Source organism: Artemia franciscana, unplaced genomic scaffold (genome assembly GCF_032884065.1).
Source record: "Artemia franciscana unplaced genomic scaffold, ASM3288406v1 Scaffold_2207, whole genome shotgun sequence".
Lineage (NCBI taxonomy): Eukaryota > Metazoa > Arthropoda > Branchiopoda > Anostraca > Artemiidae > Artemia > Artemia franciscana.
This window is the reverse complement of record NW_027063169.1, coordinates 24628-39264: the sequence shown is the minus strand read 5'-3', so window position 1 is coordinate 39264 and position 14637 is coordinate 24628. Positions and strand designations below refer to the sequence as shown.

At 37.0% G+C, this 14637-nt stretch overlaps 1 protein-coding gene across 2 annotated transcripts; it reads right to left on the bottom strand.

Annotated features, from left to right (window-relative positions):
* Nucleotides 1–2009: 2009 nt before the first annotated feature.
* Nucleotides 2010–12502, bottom strand: LOC136042856 (uncharacterized). Of its 2 annotated transcripts, XM_065727784.1 has the most exons (4): nucleotides 12362–12502; nucleotides 7927–8043; nucleotides 4410–4557; nucleotides 2010–2111 (listed from the first exon to the last, which is right to left on the bottom strand). In XM_065727784.1, the coding sequence occupies exons 1-3, from the start codon at nucleotides 12448–12450 to the stop codon at nucleotides 4458–4460; spliced, it is 306 nt and encodes a 101-aa protein (XP_065583856.1). In that variant the 5' UTR covers nucleotides 12451–12502; the 3' UTR covers nucleotides 2010–2111; nucleotides 4410–4457. The 2 variants fall into 2 exon arrangements, with proteins under 2 accessions (XP_065583856.1, XP_065583857.1); XM_065727785.1 differs by lacking the exon at nucleotides 4410–4557 and having other exon boundaries at nucleotides 2071–2111.
* Nucleotides 12503–14637: the final 2135 nt, after the last annotated feature.

Genomic DNA, 14637 nt, shown 5'->3' with positions numbered 1-14637 from the left:
TTCATTTTTTCCACAGACAAAGCTATTACCCTCGAAAACTAAAACTTTTGACATTGGAAAAGAGCCTTTAATCACATTCTTTACCATGTGAAATCATAAAATAGTCTAATATCTTCTTTTTTTTATAGTACGTAGCTATTACCCTCGAAAACTAAAACTTTTTACATAGGAAAAGAGCCTTTAATCACATTCTTTACCATTTGCCTTCATAAAATAGTCTAATATCTTCATTTTTTTCACAGACATAGCTATTACCCTCGAAAACTAAAACTTTTTAAATAGGAAAAGAGCCTTTAATCACATTCTTTACTATTTGCAATCATAAAATAGTCTAATATCTTCATTTTTTCAACATACGTAGCTATTACCCTCGAAAACTAAAACTTTTGAAATTGGAAAAGAGCCTTTAATCACATTCTTTACCATTTGCAATCATAAAATAGTCTAATATCTTCATTTTTTAAACATACGTAGCTATTACCCTCGAATACTAAAACTTTTGAAATAGGAAAAGAGCCTTTAATCACATTCTATACCATTTGTAATCATAAAATAGTCTAATATCTTCATTTTTTCAACATACGTAGCTATTACCCTCGAAAACTAAAACTTTTGAAATAGGAAAAGAGCCTTTAATCAGATTCTATACCATGTGCAATCATAAAATTGTCTAATATCTTCATTTTTTCCACAGACAAAGCTATTACCCTCGAAAACTAAAACTTTTGACATAGGAAAAGAGCCTTTAATCACATTCTTTACCATGTGAAATCATAAATTGGTCTAATATCTTCATTTTTTCATAGTACGTAGCTATTACCCTCGAAAACTAAAACTTTTGACATAGGAAAAGAGCCTTTAATCACATTCTTTACCATTTGCCTTCATAAAATAGTCTAATATCTTCATTTTTTCCACAGACATAGCTATTACCCTCGAAAACTAAAACTTTTGAAATAGGAAAAGAGCCTTTAATCACATTCTTTACTATTTGCAATCATAAAATAGTCTAATATCTTCATTTTTTCAACATACGTAGCTATTACCCTCGAAAACTAAAACTTTTGAAATTGGAAAAGAGCCTTTAATCACATTCTTTACCATTTGCAATCATAAAATAGTCTAATATCTTTATTTTTTCAACATAAGTAGCTATTACCCTCGAAAACTAAAACTTTTGAGTAGTATAGGCCCTAACAGTTACTGCGACAAGGATAGGAAATTCAAGCCCCGCCCCCTCCCCAGCCCAATCCTCCAATCAACTGTCTTCTAGATGCAAGTGACGCAACATTGCGATGTCGCAAAGGTAGGTATTTACGAGCCTGTATAGGCCCTAACAGTTACTGCGACAAGGATAGGAAATTCAAGCCCCGCCCCCTCCCCAGCCCAATCCTCCAATCAACTGTCTTCTAGATGCAAGTGACGCAACATTGCGATGTCGCAAAGGTAGGTATTTACGAGCCTGTATAGGTCCTAACAGTTACTGCGACAAGGATAGGAAATTCAAGCCCTGCCCCTCCCCAGCCCAATCCTCCAATCAACTGTCTTCTAGATGCAAGTGACGCAACATTGCGATGTCGCAAAGGTAGGTATTTACGAGCCTGTATAGGCCCTAACAGTTACTGCGACAAGGATAGGCAATTCAAGCCCCGCCCCCTCCCCAGCCCAATCCTCCAATCAACTGTCTTCTAGATGCAAGTGACGCAACATTGCGATGTCACAAAGGTAGGTATTTACGAGCCTGTATAGGCCCTAACAGTTACTGCGACAAGGATAGGAAATTCAAGCCCCGCCCCCTCCCCAGCCCAATCCTCCAATCAACTGTCTTCTAGATGCAAGTGACGCAACATTGCGATGTCGCAAAGGTAGGTATTTACGAACCTGGTGGTTATTACACAATATAGTCTAGGCTAGTAAATTTTTTGCTAGAAAAAATATTTCTAAGAGTAGGTCTAGGTTTTTCCTAGCTTCCAATATGGCATAAGTAGTCTGGAGTAAGAAGTAGACATATAAAAATTTGTTGTACAGAATAAAAAAATATACAAATTAAATAAAATATCTACATAAATATAGTTTTCTTGTGAGAAATTCAGGAATACTGGAGGAGAACCCTTTAAAGAAAAAGAATATTTATGATTTGTAGAGATGAAATTAAGAGAGGTATTGCGGAAAAAGGGGACTACATTTTATTTGGCAATCTTGGTAACTACATTCCGATGGTCGGTAAACATTGGTGTTATTGAAAGCAGGGTTAGACATGTTTTGCAATTGTTGACATTTCAGCATTCCAATAGGTCATTGGATTTTCCAATCAGAATTGTGAAAAGGGGGGATTTCCCAATATTGCGCAAATTTCACAATATTGCACAATCTTGAGCAAAAGCTATAAAAGGCGAGGGTTAAAGACTACGGCATCAGTTACAGTTTTGCTTACGATAAGAAAGTGTTCAGTGATTTATTATGGAAAGTGAAAATTTAAACAGTGGAAGTAGTCAGGGTTCTGGATTTTCAGAGCCACCAGCGAAAAGGATAAGAGTTTCAATTAATGGTAGTGACACACAGAACAGTGTTGACTCGCTAGTCCAAACTTTTTTGGATTCTAACGACGACGATCTCTTCTTACAAGTAGATTTAGATAAACCGGGTCCTTCTAATCAGTTTGGAGGGGCTCAATTTGAATTGAATGGTAGCGACACACAAACCAGTGTTGACTCGCTAGTCCAAAATTTTTTAAATGATAACGAAGATGATCTCTTCTTACAAGTAGATTTAGATCAACCGGGTCCTTCTAATCAGTTTGGAGGAGCTCAATTTGAATTGAAAGATCATGCCTTTCACAATTACTTGAGATCATATACCTTTAAATCCAATGTCGCCTTTAAGACCCAAAGATCTGGCGAACTAGTCAATGTTTTGCGCCAAACTATCGGTGGAATAATACGGCAAATTCAAGAAGAAGAACGTACTAGCGTAAGAGCTCAACTGGCAGTTAATGCAATTTTTAGCTGGGAAGATGAAGAGGATAGAACTGTCCCTTTGCTTTCGTACATGGAACGTTTTAATAGAGGCGGGGATATAGATACAGAAATTGACAAATGCATCACAAAAATCAATGAATCGGCGGAAAAGTATGCAGAAAATGGGAGTGGATTTTCACTTACGGGAATCCGGAGTCTCGACATTCATATTGCGAAATTTGACGGGGATTTTCCCATTCCCGCTGGCCGGAACGGTCCTCCAGTTCCGCAAGCCCTTGCTAGCAAAAAAGGAATTTTACAAATGCGGTTCGACCAAGGATTACAATGTTTCAAATGGTCGGTCTTGGCAGCGGGACATCAAGTTTTAAATGACAATTCTAGTCAGTCTAATTTACTAGAGTTAAATAGGAATGGGCTAGAAGGAAGTCATGGAGAACCCGGTATTTTTCCAACCATTACATTCAATTGTTTTGAAGGAAAATGGCCAATCAAAATCAGCGATATCTCAAAATGGGAGCAAGAAAACGCCTCCGCCTCAGTAGGGATATGCGTATTACATTATAATGAACTAGAGAAAGCAATTTGTCCAATTCGTGCTCCATCTAATTCTAATGTAAAATATTATGCCTATTTACTGTACGGAGAGTCAGATAATGCAGACTACGCACATTTTTGGCCTATCGTAAATCTAAGTCGTTTACTATCTTCAGGAAAAACAGCGCGATTCTATTGTTCATACTGCCTGTCACCATCAAGGACTGAGGATAAATTAAACCAACATATCGAAGCCTGCTCTCCTCACGGTTTACAAACAGTATCTATGCCAAAGGGCGAAAAAGCAATAATTGAATTTAAGGATTTCTACAATAAAATGCCATTTCAATATAGAATTTTTGCAGATTTCGAGTCAATCATCAAAAAAGTTGACGAACCTATTCGAAAAGGAATAATTTCAGAGCACCGGCCAGCAGCGTACGCACATGCCGTCGTCAAATACGGTAAAAAACTTGAAAAATACCGAGAAACCTATGGTCCAAATTGCCATATTGACGGCATGATATTACTCATTCAAGATGCACAAAACTGCTTAGACAAAATATATGATACTTGTCACGAGATGATAATTACTGAAAAAGATAGTCATAAATTTCAAGAGACTAATTGTGGTATATGTGGAAAACCCCTGATCGAAAAACCGAAAAAAGTAGGAGATAGAACAGTCAGACACCACTGCCATCATATTAAAGGACCGAATTTTGAATGTCTAGCTCACTCGACATGTAACACCGTCTTAAGACATAAGCGGTATATTCCGGTTGGGTTCCATAATTTAAGTTATGACATAAAACATGTTTTGGAAGCCCTTTCACAAATTGAAGGTTTTAATTTACAGTACGAACCATTGGCTAAATCAAGCGAAAAATTTCTCACCTTAAAAATTAGCTGGTCCCGGAGCCTTGAAAATAACCAAGAACGCCGCTATTCAATTATCTTCTTTGAAACTTTTGCATTCCTGCCAAAATCCTTGGAAAATTTGATTGCTGTACAAAAGGCTGAAGATCCACAGTCTTTCCAAATCCTACGACAGAAATTTTCAAATGATCATCAATACAATCTACTTACACAAAAGGGTGTTTTCCCGTATAGTTATATGGATGAATTTACACGGTTTGAAGAACCAAGTTTACCATCTCAAGCATCTTTTTATGATGATCTCAACCAAAAGGACATAAGTACAGAAGAATACGCTTTTGCGCAAAAAGTTTGGGATGTCTACGAGTGCAAAAATTTGTGGCGTTATTGCGGAGTTTATCTTGCATCAGATGTGTTAACTCTAGCCGATGTTTTTATGACCTTTGTTGAAGATGTACTAGATCTTTATAGTTTAGACCCAAATGCATATTTTTCAACACCATCTTTAGCATACCAACTAATGTTGAAATTTGCAGCTCCACATAAAATCCACTTAATTGAAGATTTAGAAATTCATCTTAAGATTGAAAAAGCTATATATGGTGGTCTGGTATTCCATAATGATCGGTACATTCAATGTGACCCTACTCATCCTGATAATCCGAGCTACGGTTTGTGTTTAGATCATAATGGACTATATGCAAACTGCATGTCGAATTATAAAATGCCCATTGGTGACTATAAAATTTGAGAATCTCAGGATTACCCCGACTTTTCTACTATAAAAGAGAATGGAGAGTATGGCTATTTTGTGACAGTTAGTGGAGAAATTCCACGAGAATTCCACGACTATTATCAAATGATGCCACACCCTATTTCCAGACAGAAAATCCGTTTTGAAGATTTATCCCCATACAACAAAAAACGCATAAAGGAAGACAAGATCCCATGGACGTCAACAAATAAATTGCTCGCATCTTTTGGCTACAAAAAGGAAATTACCCTACACCATACATACTTGAAATTTATACTCAATCATCATTTTCGTCTAGATCATATCCATAACGTAATTCAGTTCAAACAGGAATTTTTTATGAAACCGTATATTGACCATTTTATGGAAAGAAGATCACAAACAAAATCTAAAACGAAGAGTGAGCTCTATAAGCTATTTAACAACACTATTTTTGGGAAATCTGTAGAGCAAGTACGAAAAAGGACGTCGTGTATAGTTACAACAGATCTGAAAACTACAAGACGTCTGGTTGGAGACTGTAATATATCTTCTTTCTCAATAGTTAATGAGAATCTTGCGCTGATAGTCAGAAAAAAGAGACATGCCCTCCTGAACAAAAATATTGCAGCTGGTGCAGCCATCTTATCTATATCCAAGAAAATTATGGCTGAGACATTTTGGGACAATTTAGTTCCCTATTATGGTGGGCCTCTTTCTGGTAGAATTTATTTAGCTTACTCAGATACCGACTCAGTCTTTATTAAGATATTTACAAAGGATTTAGTCGGCGATTTGACATCCCCAACCCTCCGACCTATCATAGACTTTTCCAATTGGGACCCCGTCAAATATCCCCATCTGGTAAATAGCCAGAAGAAGAATGAATTTGGCAGACTTAAAAACGAACTAGGAAGCGATACGTTCATAGAATTAATCGCCGCTTCGCCTAAATGCTATTGTGTTGTAACGCAGAACGAGAAATTAAAGAAGGCTGCCAAAGGAACATCAAAACATCTGATGAAGAAAAATCTAACGGCGGAAAGATTTAAAGAAGCTGTTTTTGAAGGAAGGGTCATTAGAACTACAACAAACGCCATAAGATCTCTCAAGTTGAAATTATATACAATGGAAGTTGTCCGTACTGCCATCTCTGGTGTTTCGGACAAAGTATATATTTTTGATGATGGGATCACTACCCTTCCTCTTGGACATTACAAAATTGAAGAAATGAAGTGATCTCAGATATGATTGACATTTTCAAAAACAAATTTAGTATTGTATAGAAAGTGCTAGTGAAAATATGTATACTACAATTAGTTTTCTTTGTGAGTGTTTAGAAATCCTATGTCAGAAGTTTATAGTAAGATATAAATGCAAGTGTAAAACATTTATGGACTATAACAATTGGAACATTTTAAATAGTCGAGTGTGTATTTCATGCAATTCTTTACCTGAGCTACAGATAAGGCTCTTAGAAAACGGAAGAGAATGTAAATGCAGCAAAACAACAATTTTGGACGTTTTAACGTTGGATGCAAAATTAGCAGGCTATAGTAGCCATAGCGGGATATGTGACTTTGAAGATGCAATCAGTGACTGTTTACAGAACGCAGTGTTATACTATATTGATAAAAAAGAAAGACAATCTCAAGAAATTCGAGCAATTATTCAAAAACGGAACAATCTTTTAATCCATTGTTGTGAAGACTGCAAGAGCTTTCTAAAAGACATTTACAACCAACACTTTTTTTTTCTCTTCAAAGAACTGGATATAGATAATCTATAAGAGGAGTGGATAATCTTGAAAAGTGTCAGTTTAAAGAAGAAAAGCAATCAGTCAACATGTTTAAAATTGAAACACCATTTCGGATGATTATTGCTGGCCCATCGATGTCGGGGAAAAGTGTTTTCATATCTAAATTAATTAAAGAAAACGAAAAACTATTTGAAAAGCCTCCGAGAGAAATTTACTATTGTTATCGAATATGGCAGACAATCTATGATAAAATAAAAGAAGAAATGCCATATGTCCATTTTATTCAGAACTTTGAGATTCTTGAGAACCTCAAGTCAAATTCTTTAGTGATTTTTGATGACCTTGCAACGCACATGGAAAAGTACTCTGAAAAGCTGTTGGATTTATGGACAGTCGAATCCCATCATATGAACATTTCAGTGATATTAGTATTGCATAATCTTTTTCAACAAACAAAAAGTATTCGAACGATAAGCTTAAATACAAATATATTTGTATTATTTCGACAAGCACGAGATCAATCCTCTATTACAGCTTTAGGGAAACAAATGTTCCCAGGAAACTCTCGCTATTTATTGGACAGCTATAAAATGGCAACCGATAAACCTTTTGGATACTTATTTATAAATTTGAATAGCAAGGATAGAAATCTTATGCTAACAAGTAACATTTTCGAAAAAGAAGCAACAGTATATCTACCATACGCATTGAAAAAGTGACACTAGTCTTAAAGATGGAACGAATGAAGCAACTTCATCCTTTTGTAGAGATTTTAGCTAAAGCTAAACCCAAGCTAAGACGTGCTTTATTACAAAATTTGGACAAGGATATTGTGAAAGCATTTTCAGAACTTCGTTTAAATATCACCAATTCAAACATTTCGATGCCATTATGTCAAAAGAAACGGTGCTGTCAACATCGTAAAATTATCAGTTAAAAAGAAGAATATTAAACAGAAGCGCTCGAAATTAGTGCAACAAGGAAGTGGCTTTTTTGGTGTATTATTACCAATTATTGGAAGTTTAATTAGGATCTCTACTTACCAGAAATGGCAGCAGTTCGACCGTACAAGCTCATTCCACTGGAGACAGCTATTCAGCCAAGGCAGCGCTTTGAATATGAGATGGCTGATTTCTTGAATAACGATTCCATATCTGATTCTGAAAAATTACTTTTATTTCAATCTGCAATGTCTCGCCTTCAAAAGTATCGAAGTGATATGACAAAACCAATTAAAGTGGATGTTGTTTCAAAACCTAGCCTACCCTCAGAACCGCAACCCAGCGGACCGCTAGTATCACGACGGGACCCAACCGCGGTAAATCAGAATCTGGGCCCGTGCGCTGCGCCGCTAAATCAAAATCACGGTCCGGGCGTGGCGGAACCTTTTTCACCACAGGCGAGCACACAAGAGTATGAAGGTCTTTTTGAAAAGTTCCCTGTATCCTACCGACAGTCTGCACAATTATTATATCATCACTTGCATGAACTGGATGGATTTGAAATTGAACGTGGATTTAACAATATAAAAATTCACGATAAGCTCTATAATGCAACAGATTTATTAACGGACCTGATTTCGAATAGGAAGTCACGATATGCTATTGATTCAAACATTATAAACTTTTTAGCTGACAGCAATATCCCCCTCAGTCTAATCAGAAATAAAGGCATTTTAAAAGACGTACAAAATTTAAGAAGAATCAGTTCAGAACAAGTCACTGAAAGTGACGGATCTTTTGCAAGTGTCAACTCTACAGTTCTCGAGTCACCAGGCCAGTCACCAATCAAATCGAGACAACGATTCAAGACTGGTACTTTTAGAAGTCATTATCGACGACCATCAAAAAGCCCAAAACAGATTTCGTTACTAAGCAAATGGCAAAAAATTTAAAGCAAGTTTATGAAAATATTGGCAAGTTTGGTGCTCTTTCCTCACCACACCGTCTTGCATTGGCTGCAAATACATCTCAACAAGAAGCTCAAAAGTTTTTGGAGAAGCAAGAGTCCTATACTTTGCATAGGAGAGCTACTAGACCGAAACATTTTAGAAAAACTATAGCACTCTACCCCTTTGAGATTGCTCAAGCAGATTTAATGAGTTTGGATGAATCTTATGCCAAACATAATGCACCGTACAAGTTTTTACTGGTCATTATTGATGTTTTTTCATGCAGACTTTTTGTAAAGCCACTGAAAAGTAAGCATGGAAGTGAAGTTGCAAAACAATTGGAGCAAGTGTTTTCTTAACAGACATTTAAAAAGATTCACGTAGATAGAGGAAAGGAATTTTTGAATCCAAGTGTGAAAAAGACTCTTGAAAAGTATCAAATTGAACTCTATCATACCCATAGTCATCTGAAAGCTACAATAGTTGAAAGAAGCATACGTACACTTCGTTCTCATCTAAGTGCATTTTGTACTCTTTTTAATACATTTTCTTTTGTACCAAGACTTGACTTAACTGTTTTTCAGTATAATGATTCACCGCATCGTAGCCTTGGAAATTTAGCACCGAATCAAGTAAAGTTACAAAATACACCTTATATTTCTGATTTTATGTATGGAAAAAGTGAAAGCAAGCAGAAAAGGCTTAGGAATCAATTACAAGTTGGACAAAGTGTTAGAATCTTACGTGGTAAAGGAATCTTTGAGAAAGGACAGTTTAATTTTAGCAAAGAAATTTTTCGAATTGCTAGTGTTCAATCCACAGATCCAGTCACATTTAAATTAGTGGATTTGTCAGATGAGCCTGTTCTAGGATGTTTTTATCAGAGTGAACTACAAAAAGTTAGAGAGCCCGATGAATACGTTATAGATAAAGTACTTAAACGGCGAACATATCGTGGAGTTAAACAGTTGCTTGTCAGTTGGCTAGAATACCCCACCTCTTTCAACACTTGGATAAACGCAGATCAAGCTAGAATTCTCGATTGAATCCTTCTATGTTTCATTTAGTTCAGACGTCCCAGACCCTGTTTATGACCAAACAAACAAGATTGCAGATTTCCTGACAAAGCTTAACCCCCCGAATGTGCTTCAAGGATCAGGATGGAAAATGGCCTTAGTATCCCTCCATTTAACCAACTCTTTCGATTCTTTGAGACAAGATCAAGACTATTTTTTCAAATTGTTTCGATTTGTTGGTGATAGCAAAGACCCAAGCAAATGTTTAGGCACTAAAATAACGCTTCCAAAGAATAAGCAGTACAATACAATTCCGGAAATTACCAAAGACATGAATAATTTGGTTTATACCGGCAAAGACTCGGTTAATTTTCACTACAATAAACTATATGATCGAGTCTATATACTGGGACTAAAAGTCGGCGAATCCTGCTATCTTAGTGATGGTTTGCGAGAGTTCTTGGATACAAAGAAAACATTATTGAGCCAGAACCGGATAATAATTTTCACCAGACTTATGGCATTGAAGGACCATTAGTCCCAGGACTTTATTACCAGTGGAATTCAATCTTTGTGTATACGGACATTGTTCAGCGTTCACGTATTGGAAATACATCTGCTCCCATCCTAAGAATTCTCCTGAGAAAAACGACAAACGAGGAAGTGATTAGCTATTCGTTCCAGCCACTTATTTATTTAGATATAAGTAGACAAAACATTGAAATTGTTCATTTTAGTTTTAGAACTGAAAAGAATAACATCATACCCATTAATAGAGGACTAATCTCGCTAACAGTCGAATTTAGAAATAATGAATAGCCGTAGACAATTTATTTGTCCCTCTGTAGACTGTTTTGTGAAAACAATACAAAATGGAGGTGGAATGGATTACTATCAAGGAAAAGCTGCACCTATGGTTGGATATGGTGCCTTTAGCCAATTTTTTGGAAAAATGATGCAATTTGCCATACCTCTTTTAAGAAAATTTGTTGTTCCTGTGGCGTCTGATGTTGTTGGCAATACAATCACTGACTTTGAAAAAGGACAAGATTTTGGTTCATCTTTGAAAAGAAATATACAAAATAAAGTACGTGACATTACGGAAAGTATGAAACAACGTGGAAGTGGTATAAGTAGACCACGCAAACGAAAATTGATCAGTTTGCATCGATCCAAGGTGAAAGCAAGACCTATCCGGAAAATTAAGCGCTCAAAAGCAGATTTTTTTGGCGAAAAATGAGTTTCCTTCCAACCGAAGACAGTGTGCCCTCAGTTAGTTCAGCCATCAGCTATTTTCAAAGCCCAAATGTTGATGTATCTGTCAAGTCTGCATATTTTGATCCAATCTACCCAGTAGTCCCTTTATCAGATGGCTCACCTATTCACTTTCGCTTTTCAAGCAATGAAAACTATTATTCTGATATGCGAAACAGTATTTTAGAGTTAAAAGTCAAAGTTTTTAAATCAGATGGAAATCTTGTAACCGATAGCGACAATGTTTCATACGATGATGGGGGCATTATGAATACTTTATTCCAAAATATTCAAGTATTTGTCAATGATACGCTTGTATCGAGTGGTAATTCGTTAAGTGCCTACACTTCATTCGCATCGTATACATTATTTACGCCAAACAGTACAAAAAATCGCGTGGTTCAAACTATGGTTTTTACACAAAAGAAGATGGTACTTTGGATCCTAAATTGGCGGTACTCGCCACTGAAACTTTACACCTTGCTGCGCGACCATCGCACCATTTCTTCCAACTAAATCAGTTTATACCACCTGGATTAAAAATTGACATAAAGTTTTCCCCATCATTGCCTAGATTAGTTTTTCGAAAACTCGAAAAAGCCGCTCCTGATGTTAAACTTACAATAAGTGAAGCAGTTTTACATATCCGAAAAGTAAAAATTGTATCCTCGCTAGCGTTGGCAGTAGAAAAGATCAAAGCAAGCGGAAGTAATCTGAAAATTATGATTCCAAAACTGATGCCTACAGCTAGAATTATTCCAACTGGAAGTCTCTCTTTTGCTGAAAGTTCATTGACGACATATGGACATCTCCCTTCAAAAGTTATTCTTGGCCTTGTAAAAACGTCGAATCAGCTGGGAAGCTACGAATCAAGCCCGTTTAAATTTGAGCTTTTTCATCTATCTTCTCTGCATCTTAAAGTGAATGGACAGCCAATTTATTCACTAAACTTTTCTGATCAGAGTTATAGACTTCTTTATGAAATGAGCATGCGAACTTTGGGAGGAGACGAAACAATTTTTGAAAATGGACTATCCTATGAAAAAATGGATACGTGATTCTTCCCTTATATGCTTGGATATTTCTGGAACTCCAGATCTATCTCTTATTAAAGACGGAACACTTCGATTAGATCTCACTTTTTCACAAGCTACAGATGCGTCTGTTAGCCTTATAATTATCGGATTTCAAGAGACATTTTTGGAAATTGACAAATCAGGAGCTGTATTTCTCCCGATTGCACCATGAATACGAATCAAGTGCTAGCTGTTTTAAAAAAGGACATTGTTGCTAAACAATACAAAAGTTTCTGCTTACCTTCCGACTTTCTTGATCGTCTTACATTTACCAGCTTCCCGACAATCATCGTGGTGAATACCAGTCCATCTAGGCTGCTTTTTGGTCATTGGATTGGTTTACTAGTGATGTCCCGGAAGACGGTTGAGGTTTTTGACACCTACGGCAGAAATTATTCTGAATGGAAAAATATTGGACAATTTGTAGACAGATTTGAAATAGTGACTCAGAATCGAAGAAAAATTCAAAATACAATGACTATGGCTTGTGGATTTCATGTATTAGTGTTTATTCTTTTACGCTTACGTCGTTATTCATTTCAAAGTATTGTTAATATTTTTACACCTAATTCGTTGTGGAATGATTTTTTAAGTGAGAATATTATTGTGAAATTCTTTAATGTTGATTTTAAAGCATTGTCTCCGTTCTGTATTGATAAGCATTGTGAACAAGTATCGCTTTCTTATTAAATTTTTGTATCGATCAGCTTTGTTCAATAAAAGTTTTAAAGTGAAAAATGTGTTTATAGAAAATTAGACATTTGAGACAACAAAGTATAAACATAAGTGGTTGAAAACTGGACCTTCTACGTACTTTTCTGGTGGAGGATCAAACCCAAGTCCGATATGAAAAGTTGGATATGCAAGTCCAATCTAGAAAATATAGTCCAAATTGTATCTAGCCTAGGTAGATTTCTCTATTCAGACTTTGCATGTCTTTAACTACAGGTACTAGTTGAAGTACAGTCTAATTTTCTAAAACCTACCTATACTAGAAAATATAATGTAAAAAAAAAAACTTACCTCTTTTGAATAAAGTCTATCCATAGTTGTGTGTTTGAATTCACAGTCTAATACAAAATTGTTGCAAGTCCACATTTCACAATAAATCCAACGTATGAACAACGTTTTGGTTGCAATCTTTTCACCGCTAGCTGTGTTGAAACAAACGTATGAACGATTGCCAGGATCGCCCGCTATCTGCGGAGAATCTAGTTTAGTTTAAAATTGTATCTTGTCACACGTAATTTTTCCATGTCTTTAATTAAGAATACGCTAATAAGAAATTAAGAGTAATGTGGGGAAAAAGGGTAGACAATGGAGGATCATTTAGTATAGGCTTAATTATACCTCCTAAATACTTATGCCATATTGGAAGCTAGGAAAAACCTAGACCTACTCTTAGAAATATTTTTTCTAGCATAAAATTTACTAGCCTAGACTATATTGTGTAATAACCACCAGGTTCGTAAATACCTACCTTTGCGACATCGCAATGTTGCGTCACTTGCATCTAGAAGACAGTTGATTGGAGGATTGGGCTGGGGAGGGGGCGGGGCTTGAATTTCCTATCCTTGTCGCAGTAACTGTTAGGGCCTATACAGGCTCGTAAATACCTACCTTTGCGATATCGCAATGTTGCGTCACTTGCATCTAGAAGACAGTTGATTGGAGGATTGGGCTGGGGAGGGGCGGGGCTTGAATTTCCTATCCTTGTCGCAGTAACTGTTAGGGCCTATACAGGCTCGTAAATACCTACCTTTGCGACATCGCAATGTTGCGTCACTTGCATCTAGAAGACAGTTGATTGGAGGATTGGGCTGGGGAGGGGGCGGGGCTTGAATTTCCTATTCTTGTCGCAATAACTGTTAGGGCCTATACAGGCTCGTAAATACCTACCTTTGCGACATCGCAATGTTGCGTCACTTGCATCTAGAAGACAGTTGATTGGAGGATTGGGCTGGGGAGGGGGCGCGGCTTGAATTTCCTATCCTTGTCGCAGTAACTGTTAGGGCTATACAGGCTCGTAAATACCTACCTTTGCGACATCGCAATGTTGCGTCACTTGCATCTAGAAGACAGTTGAATGGAGGATTGGGCTGGGGAGGGGGCGGGGCTTGAATTGCCTATCCTTGTCGCAGTAACTGTTACGGCCTATACAGGTTCGTAAATACCTACCTTTGCGACATCGCAATGTTGCGTCACTTGCATCTAGAAGACAGTTGATTGGAGGATCGGGGTGGCTTGAATTGCCTATCCTTGTCGCAGTAACTGTTAGGGCCTATACAGGTTCGTAAATACCTACGTTTGCGACATCGCAATGTTGCGTCACTTGCATCTAGAAGACAGTTGATTGGAGGATTGGGCTGGGGAGGGGCGGGGCTTGAATTTCCTATCCTTGTCGCAGTAACTGTTAGGACCTATACAGGCTCGTAAATACCTACCTTTGCGACATCGCAATGTTGCGTCACTTGCATCTAGAAGACAGTTGATTGGAGGATTGGGCTGGGGAGGGGG